Raw genomic sequence first — 21,952 nt, forward strand, 5'->3', positions numbered from 1 at the left:
AATAGCTCCTAGTGAAAAATCGCTCAAATCACAAGAAAGAATAAACGGTTTTTCAAAAACCACATAGACCGAAACGAGACTGGATGACAATAGATCTTTTAACTTCTTGAACGCCACTTGATACTCAGCTGTTCAACAAAACTTTACTCCTTTCCATAGCAATTTCTGCAGATTTTGGAACATATCTACGCGAACCCCGAATAAGATTGCAGTTCCTTTAGCTTGGTGGGCGTTGGATAATTTTGAACAGCCTCAACCAGCTTTGGCTTGGTATGAATTCCATCCTGCCCTATAATGTGACCCAAAGTCGAACTTCTTGCGTTACAAAATGATACACTCATGCTCATAAATAAAGGATAATGCTGATACATGGTGAAACAACGCTCTGGTGGGCTTTTTGCGGGTTTAAATCACCTCGGGGTATGACCATGCGGTGCATTTGACCTGCGGTCGTCGGACCGTGGCGCTGGCAGCAGTCCACATACACATAGGTGTGTTGGTGCATGTCAGAGTACGGTGCAGTGAGTAAGTGTGCAGATGTTTCCAGACGTGCTAATGGTGACTTTGTGTTGAAAATGGCTCAAAGAACACATATTGATGACATTATGAGGGGTAGGATACTAGGGCGACTGGAGGCTGCTCAAACACAACAGGTCGTAGCACGGGCCCGCCGTGTGTCACGAAGTGTAATCTCAAGATTATGGCAATGATTCTAGCAGACAGGAATTGTGTCCAGGCGCTACAGTACGGAACATCCATAGTGTACAACACCACAAGAAGACTGATATCACACCATCAGTGCCTGCAGACGGCCACGGAGTACTTCAGGTAGAATTGCTCGGCACCTTACCGCAATGACTGGAACAGTTGTCTCCAGACACACAGCCTATAGACGACTGAACAGACATGGTTTATTCACTCGGAGACCTGCAGGGTGCATTCCACTGACCCCTGGTCACAGGAGAGACCGTAAAGCCTGGTGCTAAGAGCACAGTACATGGTCACTGGAACAGTGGTCCCAGGTTATGTTCACGGACGAGTTCAGATATAGTCTGGGCAGTGATTCTCGCCGGGTTTTCATCTGGCGTGAACCAGGAACCAGATACCAACCCATTAATGTCCTTGAAAGGGACCTGTACGGAGGTGGAGGTTTGATGGTATGGGGTGGGATTATGATTGGTGCACCGACACCCCTGCATGACTTTGCCAGAGGAACTGTAACAGGTCAGGTGTATCGGGACGTCATTTTGCACCAGTACGTCCGCCTTTTCAGGGGTGCAGTGTGTCCCACCTTCCTCCTGATGGATGATAACGCACGGCCCCACCGAGCTGCCATCGTGGAGGAGTACCTTGAAACAGAAGGTATGAGGCGAATGGAGTGGCCTGCCTGTTCTCCAGACCTAAACTCCATCGAGCTCGTCTGGGATGCCCTCGGTTGACGTATCGCTGGACGTCTTCAAACACCTAGGACACTTCAGGAGCTCCGACAGGCTCTGGTGCAAGAATTGGAGCCTATACCCCAGCATCTGCTCGACCACCTGATCCAAAGTATGCCAACCCGTTGTGCGACCGGTGTACGTGTGCAAGGCGATCATATTCCATATTGATGTCGAGGTATATGCGCAGGAAACAGTGGCGTTTTGTAGCACATGTGTTTCGGGACGGTTTTCTCAAATTATTACCAATACCGTGGACTTACAGATCTGTGTCGTGTGTGTTCCCTATGTGCCTATGCTATTAGCGCAAGTTTTGTGTAGTGCCACGTTGTCTGGCACCATATTCTGCAGTTATTCTTAATTAATGAGCGTGAGTGTATTTCTGTAAACTCAACGTGAACCATGCTACACCATTATGTCGTACAGCTACACCTTGCACTGTTTTGGTTTTAATCTGTGGGACACACTACCCAGCAAATGCTGAAAGGTTGCTCAAAATGGCTCTGAGCACTATGGGACTCAACAGCTGTGGTCATCAGTCCCCCAGAACCTAGAACTACTTAAACCTAACTAACCTAAGGACATCACACACATCCATGCCCGAGGCAGGATTCGAACCTGCGACCGTAGCAGTCACACGGTTCCGGACTGCGCGCCTAGAACCGCGAGACCACCGCGGCCGGCGAAAGGTTGCCGCCGCATTTTTAAGTCCAAAATGCGCGCGGTGAAAGTGAAAGTGCCTAGCCAGCCTTGAGAACGCTGTTTACGGCCGGTCCTCCTACGTCTCTTCCAACTGGTGGTAACCACTATGCAAATTCAATGTTGTGAAGTACCAACACTGACACAAGCTGTCCACTGTCTCTGTTATATTAGGCATATGTAACGCATGCGACACCGTTTTCTGGTTGAGGAAACGGTAATCAGAACAGGCACAATATGCTCTGCCACCATCTGGTGATTTTTGGTCTACAATTGCAATGGGAGCAGACTAGGGGCTGCAACTAGGTTTTATGATGCAGTCTCAAAGTTTCTAATCTATAAACTCTTCCATAATAGGCTGTAAATGCCTGGGTGCTTTGCTTCCAATAGGAATTCGGTACTGAAAAGGCGATGTTGCGGGTAAGTGGCCCGACAGATTAAATAATTCCACGTACTAATGCTCTTTCCTGATCTTCAACATGTGCTACCTTACTCCTTAGCGCTGATCAATCGTCAGACCCTCCCAGAATTGTGTAACTTGCTATAAAACTACAGTCTAGTTCATCCTCATCTTTTAAATTCACAAGCAGGGTAACCAGCGACAACTTTACTTCCGAGGGGCCAAAATTATCAATACCGACAGGCACCACTCTAGTGCGGCCTGCCTCGTGAACGCAGGACACGCTACATCATATAAAACAACTAACTGCTTCCAGTACTTCATTATCCGCCAAAGATTTAATGATACACAACGCGTTCTTTGGCAGGTCAGTACCAACATCAATCCAGACTACCTTTGCTGTAGCTTTCTGTTTGCAATCCAGCGGACTGATCTTAGAGGACCTTGTGCGCAATTCAGTTGGTTTCTCCTGGCCATGAGGTGGACCTTGCGATAGTGAAGGTAATCTGTCTACAGAGCTTAGTTGAACCGAAGTTCCATTTCCTACCGTATGCCGTTCCAGGTCAATTATGGCGCGATGTGGAACCAGGAAATCAAGTCTGAAATCACTTCGTACCTGCCGGTAACGACCGAAGGAACTTCAACATTCCAGCACCGAGTGAATTTACACGCTCTCCACCTACGTCACTTAACGTCCAGTGAATGCATTTAACCTGTTTTACCCAAATACTTCTTTGCTTGCAACCGATACCTGAGAACCGGTATCCAACAACATTTTACATAATTTATACTCCACATAGCTGGTCAGAAAAAGTCTGCCACTGGTTTCTCACATGCGCTAACTCTTATTGGGAGCATAGCACAGTGGACACCCCGCCACATTCGCCGTTTAACTGCTGTCCGCAAGATCTACCCTGCGATTAAAACTCCTGTTGTTGCTGATCTCTGTTATGGCGTTGCCGATCTGAGTGAGTAAATTTCTTGCAATGCCTGCAACGTTGCTGTTTGTAATTTTTTTGTACGTAGCCCTTTCGTCCACACCAAAAACGGTTTATATGCATGTTTGTATGTATTGATCTGGGGTCCTAGAAAACGATGGAGAGGCTTCGTCCCCGCCGTAGCCCTCAGTGGTACACAACCGCACAACAGACTACAGCAGTCCATTCACCCCATCGCCGCCCCACACCGAATCCAGGGTTACTGTGCGGTTCGGCCCCTAGTGCCTCCCCCCGGGAACTTCTCATTCCAGACGAGTGTAACCCCAATGTTTGCGTGGTATAGTAAGTATGGTGTATGTGTAAGTGGAGACAGTGTTTGCGCAGCAACGTCGACATAGTCTAACTGAGGCAGAATAAAGGAAACCAGCCCGCATTAGCCGAGGCAAATGGAAAACCACCTTAAAAACCATCCACAGGTTGGCCGGCACATCGGACCTCGACACATATCTACCGGGCGGATTCGTGCCGGAGACCGGCACGCCTTCCCGCTCAGGAAGCAGTACGTTAGACCACACAGCTAGCGGGCGGACGTTTATGTGCGTACTAAACACTGTCCGATGTTCACGTTCTGGTACCGCGCGCCGCGGAATTTGAATCCCTGCCTGACGTCATCGACGTCGAACATCCCTAGAGGTCTCTGCACCATCGCGCTGTAAGCTGTGGCGGCGCCCGCCTACTGGCCTGCATTTAGTGTGAGGGCGCCACAGTGGAACACGTGGTTCCAGCGGCCAATAGCCTGCCTCTCGCTCAGCTAGTCTCCCCCATCTGCTCCTATTCCTCGAACACATCCGCATCCTCTACACCTCCAGCCGCCTTGATCCCCCTCACCCCCTGGTTGCTCCTCTCCTCTCCCATCCCCGCCCCCTGCCGCGTCTTCACTGTTGTGTCCCCCCTACCCTCCATCCCTACACCCTTCATCTCCTTTCCCACCCGGATTATGCCCTCTCTCCCTCCATTTATCCCTCCTATCAACTCTGATCCTCACTCCCCCTCCTTTCCTCTGTCCTTTTCCTGGGCTCCCTCTGCCCCCCTTCCATCCTCTTTTTTCCCAACCTCTCCCCTCTCTGCCCCCTTCTCTCCCCCGAGCCCTTTTGCATTTCCCTCCTCTGCCTCCTCTCATTCCCTCTCGCGTCTGCCCTGCCCCTCTCCCTCCTTGGTTCCCCCCCTTTTCGTTTTTTTTTCCTTCCTCCCTCCTTGTTCTTCCCGCTCCTCCAGGTCCCCACCCCCCATCTGCCTTTGGCTCAGGAGTGTCATCTTTGTGCCACCCTTTTCGTGCAGTTTTTTACAGTGAGTGTTCTGTGTTGTGTTTTTTGTGAAGTGTTGCGAACGGCCATCATACTGTCGCTGGGTGTGCTTTTTATCTCTTGCGAACAGAAACTAGACTGTCGCCGTGTTTTTTAATTGTGTGTGAACTATATTACTTGTCTGATTCCTGTGTCTTTTATTAACATTGCCAATCCCTTTTGCTTTCTGTTTTAACTTTTCGCGTTTTTCCGCCATACTACACTTTATGTCACCGTTTTATCGCCTGTTTTTCTTGTTTCTTTTCTTTTTCCGTTTTTAAAATAAAAGTCTGTAGGCTTTAGAGCAGCGTACTAAGCTGCTGCCAGCCCGCCCCCTTCAGGGGGAATTGAAAATCAATAAAGGAAAAAAAAAGAAACAAGCTCAGCTAGTCAGTCTAACCTTGCGTACGTCTCTGGACACATTGCCTCGCCTTAGACAGCTTTTTACTTTCTTGTTCTGTTAACGAGTGGACGTGGTTGTTAGGTTTTCTTGTGACTCCATTGTTTCGATCTTGTTGTCGTTCATTCTGTCCTTCGTTGGTAGTGTCCGTCCTCTCCGAAATTTAAAGATTTAGTTGATCAATGAAAGAACAACATGTTATAACGATCGACAGACGGGATTCATTGTTCTGTACATCAAGAAGCACTTTGTTCTAGATTTGCAGACATGGAGCAGGTGAAAAATTGGAGGTACGAACAGTAAAATTTCTCAAGTTGCAGGCATTTCTTCCCTGTCAGTTGCAACAGTTTTCAATGGATCTGAACGATAAGGAGACTTCATGTATTACTGCTAAGTACATTGGTTATGACAAGGGGCGTGCCTGAAACAATCTTTCGATTTAAAAACCACTATTGTCGAATTTCTGAAGGAAAAAGGAGTGCAGGAACGAACATTATACCATGCGGAATGGATTGCAGACTTCGCGTCTTGCCGGCCAGAGTGGCCGTGCGGTTCTAGGCGCTACAGTCTGGAGCCGAGCGATCTCTACGGTCGCAGGTTCGAATCCTGCCTCGTGCATGGATGTGTGTGATATCATTAGGTTAGTTAGGTTTAAGTAGTTCTAAATTCAAGGGGACTGATGACCTCAGAAGTTAAGTCCCATAGTGCTCAGAGCCATTTGAACCATTTGAACTTCTCGTCTTAAGTGGACTTGACCGCCAAATGGCTCTGAGCACTATGGGACTTAACTTCTAAGGTCATCAGTCCCCTAGAACGTAGAACTGCTTAAACCTAACTAACCTAAGGACATCACACACATCCATGCCCGAGGCAGGATTCGAACCTGCGACCGTAGCGGTCACGCGCCTAGAACCGCATGGACACACCAGCCGGCTCTTCATAAAGGCAAAAATAATTAAATAATATTGAAAGTTCCTTTTGCTTGTGATCTACTTGTTGAGAAATATAAAACTAAGCCGTAGTTAGTGCGAGTGCCCCTGTTTTCCCCACTTCCCCCTTCTCATGCTCAGCCAGCATGCCTGCCGGCGTGCCGGTTGAAGAAATGTGCAGCGAGGCCGAGCGCTTTGGCACTCGTGCCTGGGCAAGGGCTGCAAGCCGAAATCTTGGCCTCCGCTGAGTTACAGCACGATCTATATCGTGACCTCTTACACTCGAAAATCGATAGTCAGGCAATCGATGCCCAAAGACACACTGACACATTGAACAATGACCGTTAAATTTTTAAATTATTTCTTGCCTACTTAGCATCCTTTAACATCAGAATACTTTTGTGGCAATGCAGTACATACAGGCTAAGAGAGGTGCTAGCACTTGTCATTAGACACTCCATCTGAAAGCTTTATACTTCTTAAGATGTTAAAGAAACTATGGAATGAAAAGTTAAAACTGTTTTCAAACTGAATCACGCATTTCTGAACGAAATTTAAGGAAACAGGATCACTTCATTCACTACCAGTATAAACAGTAAATTTTTAATCATTTATACTGGAACTGATTTCCTTTACTTCAATAAATTTGAGAAATGTGTCAGAACAATGCATGACTGAACGTCCTTCATGTTTTTCTCAATTAATAGGAACAATAAAAGACAGAAAATTCAGCATTGCACACTATTATTATGAATCGACACTAATAATTTTGCAGTTCTCTGTGTTTTTAATGAAACAAATGCGTAACGAAATTTGTTCTCTGTAATTTAGTGTAAAATAATCACCTATTTACGCCTCATCTGTAAGATTACTCTGTGGTTAACACTTAAGTCCCTGGCAGAGGGTTCAGGGAACCAACTTCATACTATTTATCTACTGTTCCACCATCGAACATTGGGTGGGAAAAGTGAACACTTAATTCTTTCTGTACGATCTGCGATATCTCTTATTTTATTTTTATGCTTATTTCTTTCTATATGGATTGGCTTCAATGAAATATTTGTGCGTTCAGAGGAGGAAGCTATTGATTGAAATTTCGTGAGAAGGTATCAAAGCAACAAAAAGTGCCTTTGTTTTAATGACTGCCACCCCAACTCGCTTACATATGTGTGACACTATCTCTGCTATTTCGCGGATAGCACATAACGAGCTGCCCTTCTCTGAAAATTTTCGATGTCCTTCAATCCTATCCGGTACAGATCCCAGGTACAGATTCCATACTGCACAGCAGTACTCTAGCAGAGGACAGACAAGCGTAATGTAGGCAGTCTCTTTAGTAGACCTGTTGCAACTTCTAAGTGTTCTGCCAATAAAAAGCAGACTCTGGTTTGCCCTCCCCACATTTTCTACGTGTTCTTTCTAATTTAAGTTGTTCGTAATTGTAGTTCATAGTTATTCAGCTGTTCCTCATTTCGGGTCAATTGCCACTTTTCACATTATACAGACATTTGTCTAAGTCACTTTACAGTTGGTTTTGATCTTCTAATGACTTTACCAGACAGTAAAGGAAAACATCATCTGCAGACAGTCTAAGGGAGGTACTCAGACTGTCACCTAAATCGTTTATATAGACTAGGAACAGCAAAGGGCTTATAATAATTCCCTAGGATACGCGAGTTATCAGTTCTGTTTTACTCGATGACTTCCTGTCAGTTACTACGAACTGTGACTTTTCTGACAAGAAATCGCGAATCCAGTCACACTACTGAGACGATACTCCATAGAATGCAGTTTAAATAGAAGTCTCTTGTGAGGAACGGTGTCAAAAGCCTTCCGGAAAATCTAGAGGCATGGAAACAATTGGAGATACCCTGTCGATAGCAGTCGTTACTTCGTGTGACAGACGAGCTAGTTGTGTTCAACAGGAACAATATTTTCTAAATTCGTGTTGACTATGTGTCAGTAGACCGTTTTCTTCACATAACATATTCATAAAGGTAGATATACCTGTGTTAGTAAATGCAGATACACTTTTATTAACTTACTACAGCCTAATCTATCTATGCTTGCCTTACTACAGGATAATACAGAAGAATGTAGCAAATAGACATGTGCAAAGTTTATTGAAGCTAATGAGAAAGGCTATCTGAAGCCCCTAACAAGTTTCTGCAGAGACTAATTCAGAGAAACAGTTAAATTGCCTGTACTCTCACTATGTATCTTTGAAAATTACTCACATAAAATGCAATACGCAAAATGAGGGTGATTCATATTTTGAAATGAAACTATTCATATTAACTGGAATCGATGCCAAAAATACATACATTTTTATTTATTTTAGATGCAGTCACAGCTTCTGTGATTGTGAGTCTGATTGTGTGACAGAGAGTAAAAGACACAAAAATATAAAACCTGGATAACTTTTCCCAATAGACATCACAATTCCAAAAATAATACCATGTAGATTATGTGTATTCTGTATAACAAAGAACCTCACTAAATAAAAATCTCAGAAAAAACGACCACTGAAAAATAAATAATAATATTACCTTATCCTAGCTTATCAATATGGTACAAAAACTTGGAATGATTAAAGTAGAGTGCATGAAGTAGAGTGCATGAAGTAGAGTGAATGCAGTACAGGGAGTGTAACTGAGTGAGTGAGGTAGAGTAACTGAGTAGGAGTACATTGGAGTGGAATGAATGAAGTAGAGGGAGTGAAGCTGTGTGAATGAAGTAGAGGGAGCCAAGTAAAATGACCAGAATGGAATGAAGCTAGTGAAGAAGGGTGTGTGAAGTAGAGTGAATCAATTAGAGTAAATAAAGTAGAGTGACAAAATTGGAGTAGCTGATGTAGTATGAATGAATTTGTGACTGATGGGAAGTGAGTATAGTGGAATGAGTGAAGCAGAGTGAGGGAAGGGGAGTTAGTGATGTAGAGTGAGCGAAGTGAGTGAAGTGTAGTGATTGAAGTGAAGTAAGTGTGTTGTTGAGCGAAGTAGAGTCAGCGACATGGTGTGAGTATTGTAGGGAGTAACGTGATGAGAGTTAAGCAGTGTGAACTAGATGACATGCAAATATATCTTTGCTTTTCTTGAGTGTAAATTACAATAATAATGTCATATAACTATAGTGAAATTGTGTTTGGAGTTTGACTTTATGTATCTGCATAAATCGATACATCTTATTCAGTTTCCTGAAACGATGGGAAGACATATAAATACTTCTTCTACTGTGTGCTTTCACTTGCAGGTCTTTGCTGAAGGAGATTCGGCAAGCGGGAGAGACTCGTCTGGTGCTGGACGTGGCCACGGAGCTGATCCCAGAGGTGCTGTGGCAGGCCAATGAAGTCAACCTCATGGGCCTTTACCAATCATTCTTCATCACCTCACTGGTAAGCATGTTCAGGACGCTGCGACAAGTTCTTGAAATAATATCCAGATTTACAGTTCCGCCGAACTGATTTTACGATTATTGAACTGCGATACAGTAGTTTCTCTAGTGCTTTTAACACTTTAATGTTCGGATAATAAGTTGCCGTCTCTTTAATCTAAGAATAGATGATCAATGCAGCTAGCCACTATCTCTGTGTAAGGTCTTGTCTGTATAGACGTGTATCTGTTGTCTTTAAGATACCTGCCTCGGGCATGGGTGTTTGTGATGTCCTTAGGTTAGTTAGGTTTAAGTAGTTCTAAGTTCTAGGGGACTGATGACCACAGCAGTTGAATCCCATAGTGCTCAGAGCCATTTTGAACTGCAGTCAGTTGGGAGAATCAATCGTTTGGACAATTTGTTCCTTTTACGAAAGATTGCGAATTCCAGACGTGTACGAAGCTTTTTTGGACGATTTAACACTGACTCAGTGATTGCAGGCTCTCTTCGACACAGCTGAAACTTCCCCACTAATTACAGGGCCAACGTGATCAACAAATGATTCAGAAAAAATTCATTCGTTCATTCACTCCAGAACAAAAATGTCACAAACCTTATTTATGGAGGAATTCGTGTATTAAATCCATCTCCATTACATGTCCAGATTTCCGGTGATTCCACACCTTAATTATTTTCCTTTTACAATCTCTTTCTCTTCAAAACAAATCGGTAGTGGCACAAATGTTAATTGGCTCGCTTTAGCGAGAAGAAAAGCAGAATATGTATCTCTCAGAAACACGTCAATCCCTCAACAGATACTCCAGAAGCTGTCCTAGTTACCACTCAAACAACCTTGGAGAATGCATATATGCCTCTCTGTTATTTCAAAGAATAAATGCACTAGAAAACACTTTGGCGTCGACGAGCTGTCGCCGCATATATTACGAGAAAATCAGATCAAATAACTTTTCCAAAGTGAATGAATGTGGATGGTTTGATTGAAAATGATTAATTGGTGCGTGGTAGAGGGTATTTACTGTGGGGACATTACATACTCTTTGTCATGAGCGCCTAGTGCAGATCTCAGTTGCTCGCAGTCTGAACTTTTATCAACTACTTGCGAATACCAGAGTCCATGCATCATCTTTCTATTTAATCAGTAATTTTTTCTCGACACAGAACAATGACATACTGTTCCCTGCATCCGACTTCTACGGTTCTGACAGTAATTGAGCGCCAAATTTCACATTTTTTAAAAATCAAGTCTCTGTTTTACTGACTAAATTATCTCATTAATCTCGATAGCCTCTTTTATTGCACTGATGAGACTAGCACTTGGTGTGTGTACAAGCAGATACTGGACAAAAAGTATCAGAAATGAGGCATTATAAATGTGCTAAAAGTGGATATAGACTTTGAAATACTTCTCAACCAGCAGTGATTTACGACTTTTATATAAACAAACTGCAGTTGTCATCCAACCCCCGCCTTCCTCTAGCCGTCCCGTCGCACAGCAGTCCGCATGGGTTCTTATTCTGTGTTTATTTAAGACCTAGTTTAGAATCCTGGGTATTATCGTAATAAATATATTTATTTAAGATTTAATTTATTAACTAATTATCCTTATCTCGATATTTACATCACACTTATAGTTACCGCTGTAATTTATTAGCGACAATGACCACTGCTGTATTTATGTCACCCTTATCTTTATTGGTGCAATTTATTACCTAATTAGCTTACCCAGGAGTCCTTATCCCAATAATTTATTATTCAGTATAGCCCCCGGATATCTTTACAAGATATCAGAGGTCCGTATATTAATTAATATAACTTATGACACAATATGGCGACGCAGTCTAAAGATGATTGCAAAAAACGGTCATAAACATTTTACAGGCATTGCCACCACTATGATAAGTATAAAATAGCACTAAATACAAGATCATTAACAGTTACTGAGGTAATATAAATTTTTATCGCTGTTACTTATGAATAATTATTTTACAAAGAATGTAGCTGCTGTACTTGTACTTACCCACCCAAAATAATCAGAACTAATTTGCAACATCATCATCCAAAGACACACGAAAATTACCACAAATTCGAGACTTTTAATGTTTAAGCAATTTGACTGTGTGCATATTGTAGGATAGAATGGAACAGAAACATTTATGTATGTAAACAAATAGTATGTCAGGGTAGTTCCAAGTGTTGCAGCATACAGACAAGCTCATGTAGGAGAAGAACAGATGTTATTTATACAAGAGCAGGTTGCTTATCATAATACACGAGTATCATTAAAGATTTATGACTTGAATCATAGCCATCAAAATCGTCTCGAATGGATTGGGTAGGGTATCGCAGTGTGTATCACTTTTACAGCGCAAGGATACTATACAGCTGTCAAGCTACTGCCATCAAACAGTTAATGCTGACAAGATACATAAATAAGTCTAGAAATTCAGTACTTCACGATTACACTATTGTTAGCAAGGCATTAGAAACGGTAACAACCGTATCGCTATATGCTGTGTGAAGTACTAATGCTAAGGGTAAAACAAACTCTTTCTTTAAAAACAGTGTCACTGACGCACTTACAAGCAACGGAATTAGTGGGAATTGCTGATTTTGATTCCTATGCGATCATTCTACATGTGCGATCTGAAAAGCAGAATATAGTGGCATTAGTGTATTTTGTGACTAAAGTTCTTAGTACATCTGAAACTACCTGGCAGATTAAAACTGTGTGCTGCACCGAGACTCGAACTCGGAACCTTGCGTTTCGCGGGCAAATGCTCGTTCGATCCTCGGTCCGGCATACAGTTTAATTTGCCATGAAGTTTCATATCAGCGCACACTCCGCTGCAGAGTGAAAATCTCATTCTGAAAGACTACTTCTTTTTACTAGTGAGTTGTTGTTGTTGTGGTCTTCAGTCCTGAGACTGGTTTGATGCAGCTCTCCATGCTACTGTATCATGTGCATGCCTCTTCATCTCCCAGTACCTACTGCAGCCTACATCCTTCTAAATCTGCTTAGTGTATTCATCTCTTGGTCTCCCTCTATGATTTTTACCCTCCACGCTGCACTCCAGTACTAAATTGGTGATCCCTTGATGCCTCAGAACATGTCCTACCAACCGATCCCGTCTTCTAGTCACGTTGTGCCACAAACTCCTCTTCTCCCCGATTCTATTTAATACCTCCTCATTAGTTATGTGATCTACAGATCTAATCTTCAGCATTCTTCTGTAGCACCACATTTCGAAAGCTTCTATTCTCTTCTTGTCTAAACTATTTATCGTCCATGTTTCACTTCCATACGTGGCTACACTCCATACAAATACTTTCAGAAACGACTTCCTGACACTTAAATCAATACTCGATGTTAACAAATTTCTCTTCTTCAGAAACGCTTTCCTTGCCATTGCCAGTCTACATTTTATATCCTCTCTACTTCGACCATCATCAGTTATTTTGCTCCCGAAATAGCAAAACTCCTTTACTACTTTAAGTGTGTCATTTCCTAAGCTAATTCCCTCAGCATCACCCGACTTAATTCGACTACATTCCATTATCCTCGTTTTGCTTTTGTTGATGTTCATCTTATATCTTCCTTTCAAGACACTGTCCATTCCGTTCAACTGCTCTTCCAAGTCCTTTGCTGTCTCTGACAGAATTACAATGTCATCGGCGAACCTCAAAGTTTTTATTTCTTCTCCATGGATTTTAATACCTACTCCGAACTTTTCTTTTGTTTCCTTTACTGCTTGTTCAATATACAGATTGAATAGCATCGGGGAGAGGCTACAACCCTGTCTCACTCCCTTCCCAACCACTGCTTCCCTTTAATGCCCCTCGACTCTTATAACTGCCGTCTGGTTTCTGTTCAAATTGTAAATAGCCTTTCGCTTCCTGTATTTTACCCCTGCCACCTTCAGAATTTGAAAGAGAGTATTCCAGTCAACATTGTCAAAAGCTTTCTCTAAGTCTACAAATGCTAGAAACGTAGGTTTGCGTTTCCTTAATGTTTCTTCTAAGATAAGTCATAGGGTCAGTATTGCCTCACGTGTTCCAATATTTCTACGGAATACAAACTGATCTTCCCCGAGGTCGGCTTCTACCAGTTCTTCCATTCGTCTGCAAAGAATTCGCGTTAATATTTTGCAGCTGTGACTTATTAAACTGCTAGTTCGGTGATTTTCACAACTGTCGACACCTGCTTTCTTTGGGATTGGAATTATTATATTTTTCTTGAAGTCTGAGGGTATTTCGCCTGTCTCATACATCTTGCTCACCAGATGGTAGAGTTTTGTCTGGACTGGCTGTCAGTAGTTATAATGGAATGTTCTTTACTCCCGGGGCCTTATTTCGACTTAGGTCTTTCATTGTTCTGTCGAACTCTTCACGCAATACCATATCTCCCATTTCATCTTCATCCACCTCCTCTTCCATTTCCATAATATTGTCCGCAAGAACATCGGCCCTGTGTAGACCCTCTATATACTCCTTCCACATTTCTGCTTTCCCTTCTTTACTTAGAACTGGGTTTCCATCTGAGCTCTTGATATTCATGCAAGTGGTTCTCTTTTCTCCAAAGGCCTCTTTAATTTTCCTGTGGGCAGTATCTATCGTACCCCTCAATAGATAAGCTTCTACATCTTACATTTGTCCTCTAGCCATCCCTGCTTAGCCAGTTTGCACTTCCTGTCGATCTCATTTTTGAGACGTTTGTATTACATTTTTCCTGCTTCACTTGCTGCATTTTTGTATTTTCTCCTTTCATCAATTAAATTCAGTATCTCTTCTGTTACCCAAGGATTTCTACTAGCCCTCGACTTTTTACCTACTTGATGCTCTGCTGCCTTCACTATTTCATTCCTCAAAGCTAGCCATTCTTCTTCTACTGTATTTCTTTCCCCCATTCCTGTTAATTGTTCCCTTATGCTCTCCCTGAAACTCTCTACAACCTCTGGTTCTTTCAGTTTATCCAGGTTCCATCTCCTTAAATTCCCACCTATTTGCAGTTTCTTCAGTTTTAATCTACAGTTCAGAACCAATAGATGGTGGTCAGAGTCCACTTCTGCCACTGGAAATGTCTTACCATTTAAAATCTGGCTCCTAAATCTCTGTCTTACCATTATATAATCTATCTGAAACCTTTTAGTATCTCCAGGGTTCTTCCATGTATACAACCTTCTTTCATGATTCTTGAACCAAGTGTTAGCAATGATGAAGTTATGCGCTGTGCAAAATTCTACCAGGCGGCTTTCTCTTTCATTTCTTAACCCCAATCCATACTCACCTACTACGTTTCGTTCTCTTCCTTTTCCTACTGTCGAATTCCAGTCACCCATGACTATTACATTTTTATCTTCCTTCACTACCTGAATAATTTCTTTTATCTCATCATACATTTCATCAACTACTTCATCATTTGCATAGCTAGTTGGCATATAAACTTGTACTACTGTAGTAGGCGTGGGTTTCGTGTCTATCTTGGCTACAATAATGCTTTCACTATGCTGTTGGTAGTAGCTTACCCGCAACTCCTATTTTTTTTATTCATTATTGGACCTACTCCTGCATTACCCCTATTTCATTTTGTATTTATAACCCTGTATTCACCTGCCACCTCCTGCCACCGAACTTCACTAATTCCCACTATGTCTAACTTTAACCTACCTATTTCCCTTTTTAAATTTTCTAACCTACCTGCCCGATTAAGGGATCTGACATTCCACGCTCCGATCCGTAGAATGCCAGTTTTCTTTCTCCTGATAACGATGTCCTTTTGAGTAGTCAACGCCCGGAGATCCGAATGGGGGACTATTTTACCTCCGGAATATTTTACCCAAGAGGACGCCATCATCATTTAATCGTACAGTAAAGCTGCATGCCCTCGGGAAAAATTACGGCCGTAGTTTCCCCTTGCTTTCAGCCGTTCGCAGTACCAAAACAGCAAGGCCGTTTTGGTTAGTGTTACAGGGCCAGATCAGCCAATCATCCAGACTGTTGCACCTGCAACTACTGAAAAGGCTGCTGCCCCTCTTCAGGAACCACACGTTTGTCTGGGCTCTCAACAGATACCCCTCCGTTGTGGTTGCTCCTACGGTACGGCTATCTGTATCGTTGAGGCACGCAAGCCTCCCCACCAACGGCAAGGTCCGTGGTTCATGCGGGGTACAGTGAGTATTTAATTTAATTAAAATTGCTTTAAAGACGAATCCGATGCAATTCACTACTCAGAAACCTTGCGGTTAATACTACACAAACCAAAAAAGTTTTGCATCACTCCGGTTCCCAGAACTCCTGAAGACAGACGTTGACCGTGGATATTGTATTACAAGCGGTTCAAATGGTTCTGAGCACTATGGGACTTAACTTCTGAGCTCATTAGTCCCCTAAAACGTAGAACTACTTAAACATAACTAACCTAAGGACATCACACACATCCATGCTCGAGGCAGGATCGAACCTGCGAACGCAGCGGTCGCGCGTTTCCAGACTGTAGCGCCTAGAACCGCTCGGCCACCACGGACGGCTATTGTATCACAGACACAGGCCCTTTCACTGTTCAGAGTTTTCGCTAAACCCGCTCAAAGATGTAAACAACCATGCATGAGCAGCGCCTATGAGACGGAGGATGTCCGACAGCCGATGAGTTCCAGTCATTCCACCAGGAAGGAGGAGGACGGCTTGAGTTGTCTGCAGTTTAACTATGCCTAGACGGTCAATACCGCGGTTCGATCGTGTCCGCGTTGTTAATTTGTGCCGGGAAGGGCTCTCAACAAGGGAAGTGTCCATGCGTCTCGGAGTGAACCGAAGCGATGTTGTTCTGACATAGAGGAGATCAGAGAGACAGGAACTGGCGTGACATGCCTCGCTCAGGCCATCCAAGGGCTACGACTGTAGTGGATGACTGCTATCTACGGATTATGGCTCGGAGGAACCCTGACAGCAACACCACCATGTTCAATAATGCTTTTCGTGCAGCCACAAGACGTCGCGTTACGACTCAAACTGTGCGCCATAGGCTGCATGAAGCGCAACTTCACTCCCGATGTCCATGGCGTGGTTGCAGTTTGCAACCACGACACCGTGCAGCGCGGTACAGATGGGCCTAACAACATGCCGAATGGACCACTCAGGAGTGGTTCAAAATGGTTCAAATGGCTCTGAGCACTATTGGACTTAACATCTGAGGTCATCAGTCCCCTAGAACTTAGAACTACTTAAACCTAACTAACCTGAGGACATCACACACATCCATGCCAGAGGCAGGATTCGAACCTGCGACCGTAGCGGTCGCTCAGTTCCAGACTGAAGCGCCTAAAACCGCTCGGCCACTCCAGCCGGCGCTCAGGATTGAGGATTGGTATCAGGTTCTCTTCACCGATTAGCGTCGCACATGCTTTCAACCAGACAATCGTCGGAGACGTGTTTGGAGGCAACCCGGTCAGGCTGAACGCCTTAGAAACACTGTCCAGCGAGTGCAGCAAGGTTGAGGTTCCCTGCTGTTTTGGGGTGGCATTATGTGGGGCCGACGTACGCAACTGGTGATCACGGAAGGCACCGTAATGGCTGTACGATAAGTGAATGCCATTCTCCGACCGATAGTGCAACCATACCAGCAGCATATTGGCGAGGCATTCGTCTTCATGGACGACAATTCGCGCCCCCATCGTGGACATCTTGTGAATGACTTCCTTCAGGATAACGACGTCGCTCGACTAGAGTGCGTACCATGTTCTTCAGACATGAATCCCATCGAACATGCCTGGGATAGATTGAAAAGGGCTGTTTATGGACGACGTGACCCACCAACCACGCCTGAGGGATCTACGCCGAAATGCCGTTGGGGAGTGGGACAATCTAGACCAACAGTGCGTTGATGAACTTGTGGATAGTATGGCACGACGAATACAGGCATGCATCAATGCAAGAGGACGTGCTACTGGGTATTAGAAGTACCGGCGTGCACCCCTTTGAAAGTCTCGCTGTATGGTGGTACAACGTGCAATGTGTTTTTCCCATAAGCAATAAAAGGGGTGGAAATGATGTTTATGTTGATCTCTATTCCAATTTTCTGTACATGTCCCTGAACTCTCGGAACCGATGTGATGCAAAACTTTTTTTGATGTGTGTATTAACAACCTTAATTTATAATCACAGGGAGAAAACCAGTGACTGAGTGATTTGTGCACTCATATTAAATCCTTCCTCAAAGAAAGTTTTGTTTCAGTTTCAGTTGGACAAAAAATGTTTCACGTATTTCAATACATGCCGAACATTCAGTAAACAATCAGAGAATCCATTTCTGGCAGATTTCGCAATTGAAAGTTTCAGTACTCGCGAAAATAAATCATTTTTCAGATTTTGATGCAACTGCAAACGGTATCAAGATTTTTCAGAATCCTTTTAACACCGATACGTTCAGTGTTGCCTGAGAATTTCAAATGCAAATGGCCGATTTACAAAGAAGTGATTTTTATAAAGATAAGTATTTAAATTCCTCTCACACATTTCAATCAGTTGCTTAAGTTTACTCTTGTTTTCTTTTCCACTTTCGGCACTACTTATCTGTGTGAGAAAAACATTCTCCAAAATAAAGTACACAAAAATATTCACAGATCGAAACTAAATGGCTAGCATTTAAAGTCGCATGCTTTTATTTCGATCAGTAAACTTGATCCACAACTTCATATAGTTGTTGAGTGGGAAGTTATAGCTAAATAAATCTCATTATGTGAGTTGACTATGTGTTTCACTTAGGTATGGTAAATTTTCAGGAAATCTCAAATAATAAATTACAGTTGAAATGTCCAGTTACATTATGTGTATGTTAATGTGTATCTTAATTGATCTTATAATAAAAGCAACTGGTTATTGTACGTATTTTGTATGATTTGTTTGTGTTGTAAATTTTACACAGTCCAGTGTCACATCGGTTAATGAGCGTGATTCATCCCTGAATCTTCCTCGTAATTAATTCTAGTTAATTGAAACATTTTTTCTGTAGGAATCCATTTAGAGTAAGTCAAATCGTTCCATTCCGAAACAATAGTAAAGCAGGTTTACGGTATAGTAATGTAATCTTTTACTTTTAGTACAGTAAATACTGTTTTAGAACAAATTTGTCTGAAGATGTTTGTTTATGCCCATGTTTCAAAATTTACTGGAAGATAAATAGTATTATGTTTAATTAAAATCTTGGTGTGCATAGCTATTGCTTTATGGGTATCCGTAATGAATACGTGTCTGTTACCGATGACGAAACAGAATTTGAATTCATAAACAGATACTGCAAGGAAAAGGGTTGCCAGACGCTGGCGAAGAAAATATCTTGCAACATCGTTGCAGAGAATATGCGGCTCCGTCGCGGGCGGTATGGGTGGCGATAATTGCGGCCCGATGCGCTTTGCGATCAGTTCTGCTGACTGAGTGTATCATTCACGGAGTTTATACTTTACAGAGCGGTAGTTTATAGGAGAAATCCTGACGTAGTGTTCATTTATAGTGGCCAAAGAAACAGATCCAGATCAGAAAGTAGGTTTGAGATGGTTATTAAAGACTGAAAAAAAACACTTAACAGACTATGCAAAACATGATTCGTTAAGCGAGTCAGTGTTTTCATTTTCTTCTACTCGTTTTTCGAATAACCATTATGGGAAGCGCTCGATAGGCAAAGCTCGACTGTATTTAAAAGAAAAAATACGGAAGATCGAATACCTTGCATGTCTGACGTGTCACCGTGGGCCGGATTGATGATGTTCGCGGATCGGTTTTGCCTGTGAGCCGTAGTTTGATGACCCTGGTCTCAGGAGAGAGAGGGAGAGTGTCGGGTTATGTGAACCAAATGATCTTCTGGCCAATGATCTTCTTCAGTGCGGATGCACTCACATTGCTCATACTCTTATGGGAATCGGTAGATTGACTGCTGCGAGTAATGAGTATAGTGAGCAGGGACACTATAAATGTAGTCTCGTGGGGAGCGTGCCAGAGATAAGTCCCTGCAATCACAGTATCCTCTGTGTCCTCGATGGCTCAGTCGGATAGAGCGTCTGCCATGTAAGGAGGAGATCCCGGTTTCGAGTCCTGGTCGATGCACAAATTTGCAACTGTCCCCGTTGATATTTATCAACGCCTGTAAGAAGCTAATGGTATCGATTTCATTGCAAATATTGTTCCTAGTTTTTATCTTTACAGCGGTGTTTCCCAGATGCTTCTTATAGGCTCTATCTGGTCCAGTGTAACCTCTAGATATTTTGGGTGCTGGTTGTGGTGAAGTAGTCTGTAACCAAAGCACACCTGGAGCCATCTGTCTGGCGCAATGTTGCGCAAGTGAAAGCAAGCCATCTCAGCCTCGGTCGGGTTTGGTCTCAGTCTGCGTCTAAGAACGTATATTCCCAATATCATCAGATCGGATGTTAAAGATGGCTTCCGATCCTTAAAAATTTCATGTCCCACTGCCAACATCCGGTCATCAGCACATCCAAACTTATGAGAGCTAGTTTTAGGCATGTCAGAGATGTACAGATTAAAAAGTTGTGGGGCAAGGACAGATCCCTGGGGTAATCCATCATTTAGGGTCTTCGAAGGGCTTATCCTGTTGCACAGTACGACCAAGAATGACGTTCCAGTAAGCATGCTGTTAATAAGTTGGACTGTTTTCCTGCATGGGATTCTTTGAACAAGTTTGTAGAGATGATTGTGCCTCTATACTATGTCATAAGTTGCTGAGAGATCGATAAATGCAGTTGATGTTCTTAAATTAGTTTCAAAGTCTGCTTCTAAGTAGGTGGCGAGTGACATTATCTGGTCCATACGGCTTCTTTCAGGGCGAAAACCAGCTTGTTCAATCGGAATTTTCTCAAATGTTATAGCCCAGATGTTTTGTAAATGGCTCTTTCAATACTTCTGTACGCTTAGCTAGGAAGGGCTATTGTGCGGTAGCTTTCCGGCTCGTTGCTTGGTTTTCTTGGCTTAAGGGTAGCGATGACGTTAGACCTTTCATTCCGTTCTGTATTCTCCTCCTCATCATGATATCAGTAAAGAACTCTGTTACCCATTATTAGGTACATTTACCACCGTTCAGGAAGAATTCAGGATGAATTCCATCAGGTCCTGGTGCCTTTTCCGCTTTAACTTCTTTGAGTGACATTGTTATTTACTCGACAATTAATGATTGGGAAAATACGGTGTGGTCGGGCTTAGATGTTTCAGATTCATAAATTATTGTTTGATGTGGGTGGTGCGAGCTTTGGCCTGTGGTATTCTTGAAATACTCACAACGTGCTTCGCAGTCCTGTCCGGGTGAGAGACCACTTCCCCTCTTGTATGCTTAGGACTTACACCTAATTCTTTAAAAGTGCCTGGTCTTTTCTGCTAGAACATTTGAAGCCCACGTTCACGACTGTTTCTGTCCATTTCTCACGTCTAGCCATGTCAAGTAGGAGGTGATCCGCTATCTCTCCTTAGAGGAACTCCTTGTATAGTTTTACACATTGAGCATTCCATCCTGATAAATATTCCTTGTGGAATCCTCTAGGGCTGGTCGTCTTTGCTACTTCAATCACTACTCTTGTGAACTTTTGGCAACTTTCGATAGTGGGTGGAATCCAGCCTCAACACTTTTCAAGGTGGTTGAGGAACTTGTTCCAGCCCGCCTTCTTAAAATTACATCTTGGACGAGGACAGGATCTGATCAGAGGAACGCGCTTTCGATTACGGGTGGTCGATGTTGACTGTGTGGAAGGTCTTGAAGTACTCTGCAGGTCCCTTGCAGCAATTGTGAACTGACCGTCTTTTTTTACGAAGCACCAATCAGGGTTGTATTCTAGGTTCTATGCTGTTGATTTAAAAGATCCCTTGTCTTTTGCATAAAATAGCAGAAACAGATTGTTATCATCGACCCAGCTTGCTAGGGGTTCACTGCTGCTATCGTGCGTCTGATGACTCCTGAAGTCCCCCACATAGCCTGCTGGGTGGGACAGTAAAGGCAGGACTTCAGGTGTCCGTTCGGTGGCGGGGAGTTTACATATATAGTATTGATAATTATTTCTATCATTTTGACTTTGTAAGTGTTGTTGGTGAAGGATGTCTTAACCCTGTAAGTACGTTACTCGGAGGAGCGCACATTTGTGGCGACTCCATAGGTACGGTGACAAGTGGTTTGTAACAAGTCATGTTCAAAAAAATGTTCAAATGTGTGTGAAACATTATGGGACTTAACTGCTAAGGTCATCAGTCCTTAAGCTTACACACTACTTAACCTAAATTATCCTAAGGACAAACACACACGCCAATGCCCGAGGGAGGACTCGAACCTCCGCCGGGATCAGCCGCACAGTAACAGGTCATATTCTGGTATTTCCAGTCTATTGGTTAAGTGCTCTTTACTGTCAATAAGGGTTTCCTGGATACAGAGATGTC

General features: G+C 43.2%; 1 protein-coding gene across 1 annotated transcript in view; it reads left to right on the forward strand.

Annotated features, from left to right (window-relative positions):
* LOC126156153 (glutamate receptor ionotropic, kainate 2-like) overlaps positions 1–21,952 on the forward strand; it is a 281,981-nt gene that overhangs the window by 61,456 nt on the left and 198,573 nt on the right. Inside the window, exon 4 of the mRNA XM_049916279.1 lies at positions 9,398–9,539. Within this exon, the coding sequence (XP_049772236.1) occupies positions 9,398–9,539 (142 nt within the window). The remainder of the gene's footprint in view (positions 1–9,397; positions 9,540–21,952) is intronic.

This window comes from Schistocerca cancellata, chromosome 2, assembly GCF_023864275.1.
Source record: "Schistocerca cancellata isolate TAMUIC-IGC-003103 chromosome 2, iqSchCanc2.1, whole genome shotgun sequence".
Taxonomy (NCBI): domain Eukaryota; kingdom Metazoa; phylum Arthropoda; class Insecta; order Orthoptera; family Acrididae; genus Schistocerca; species Schistocerca cancellata.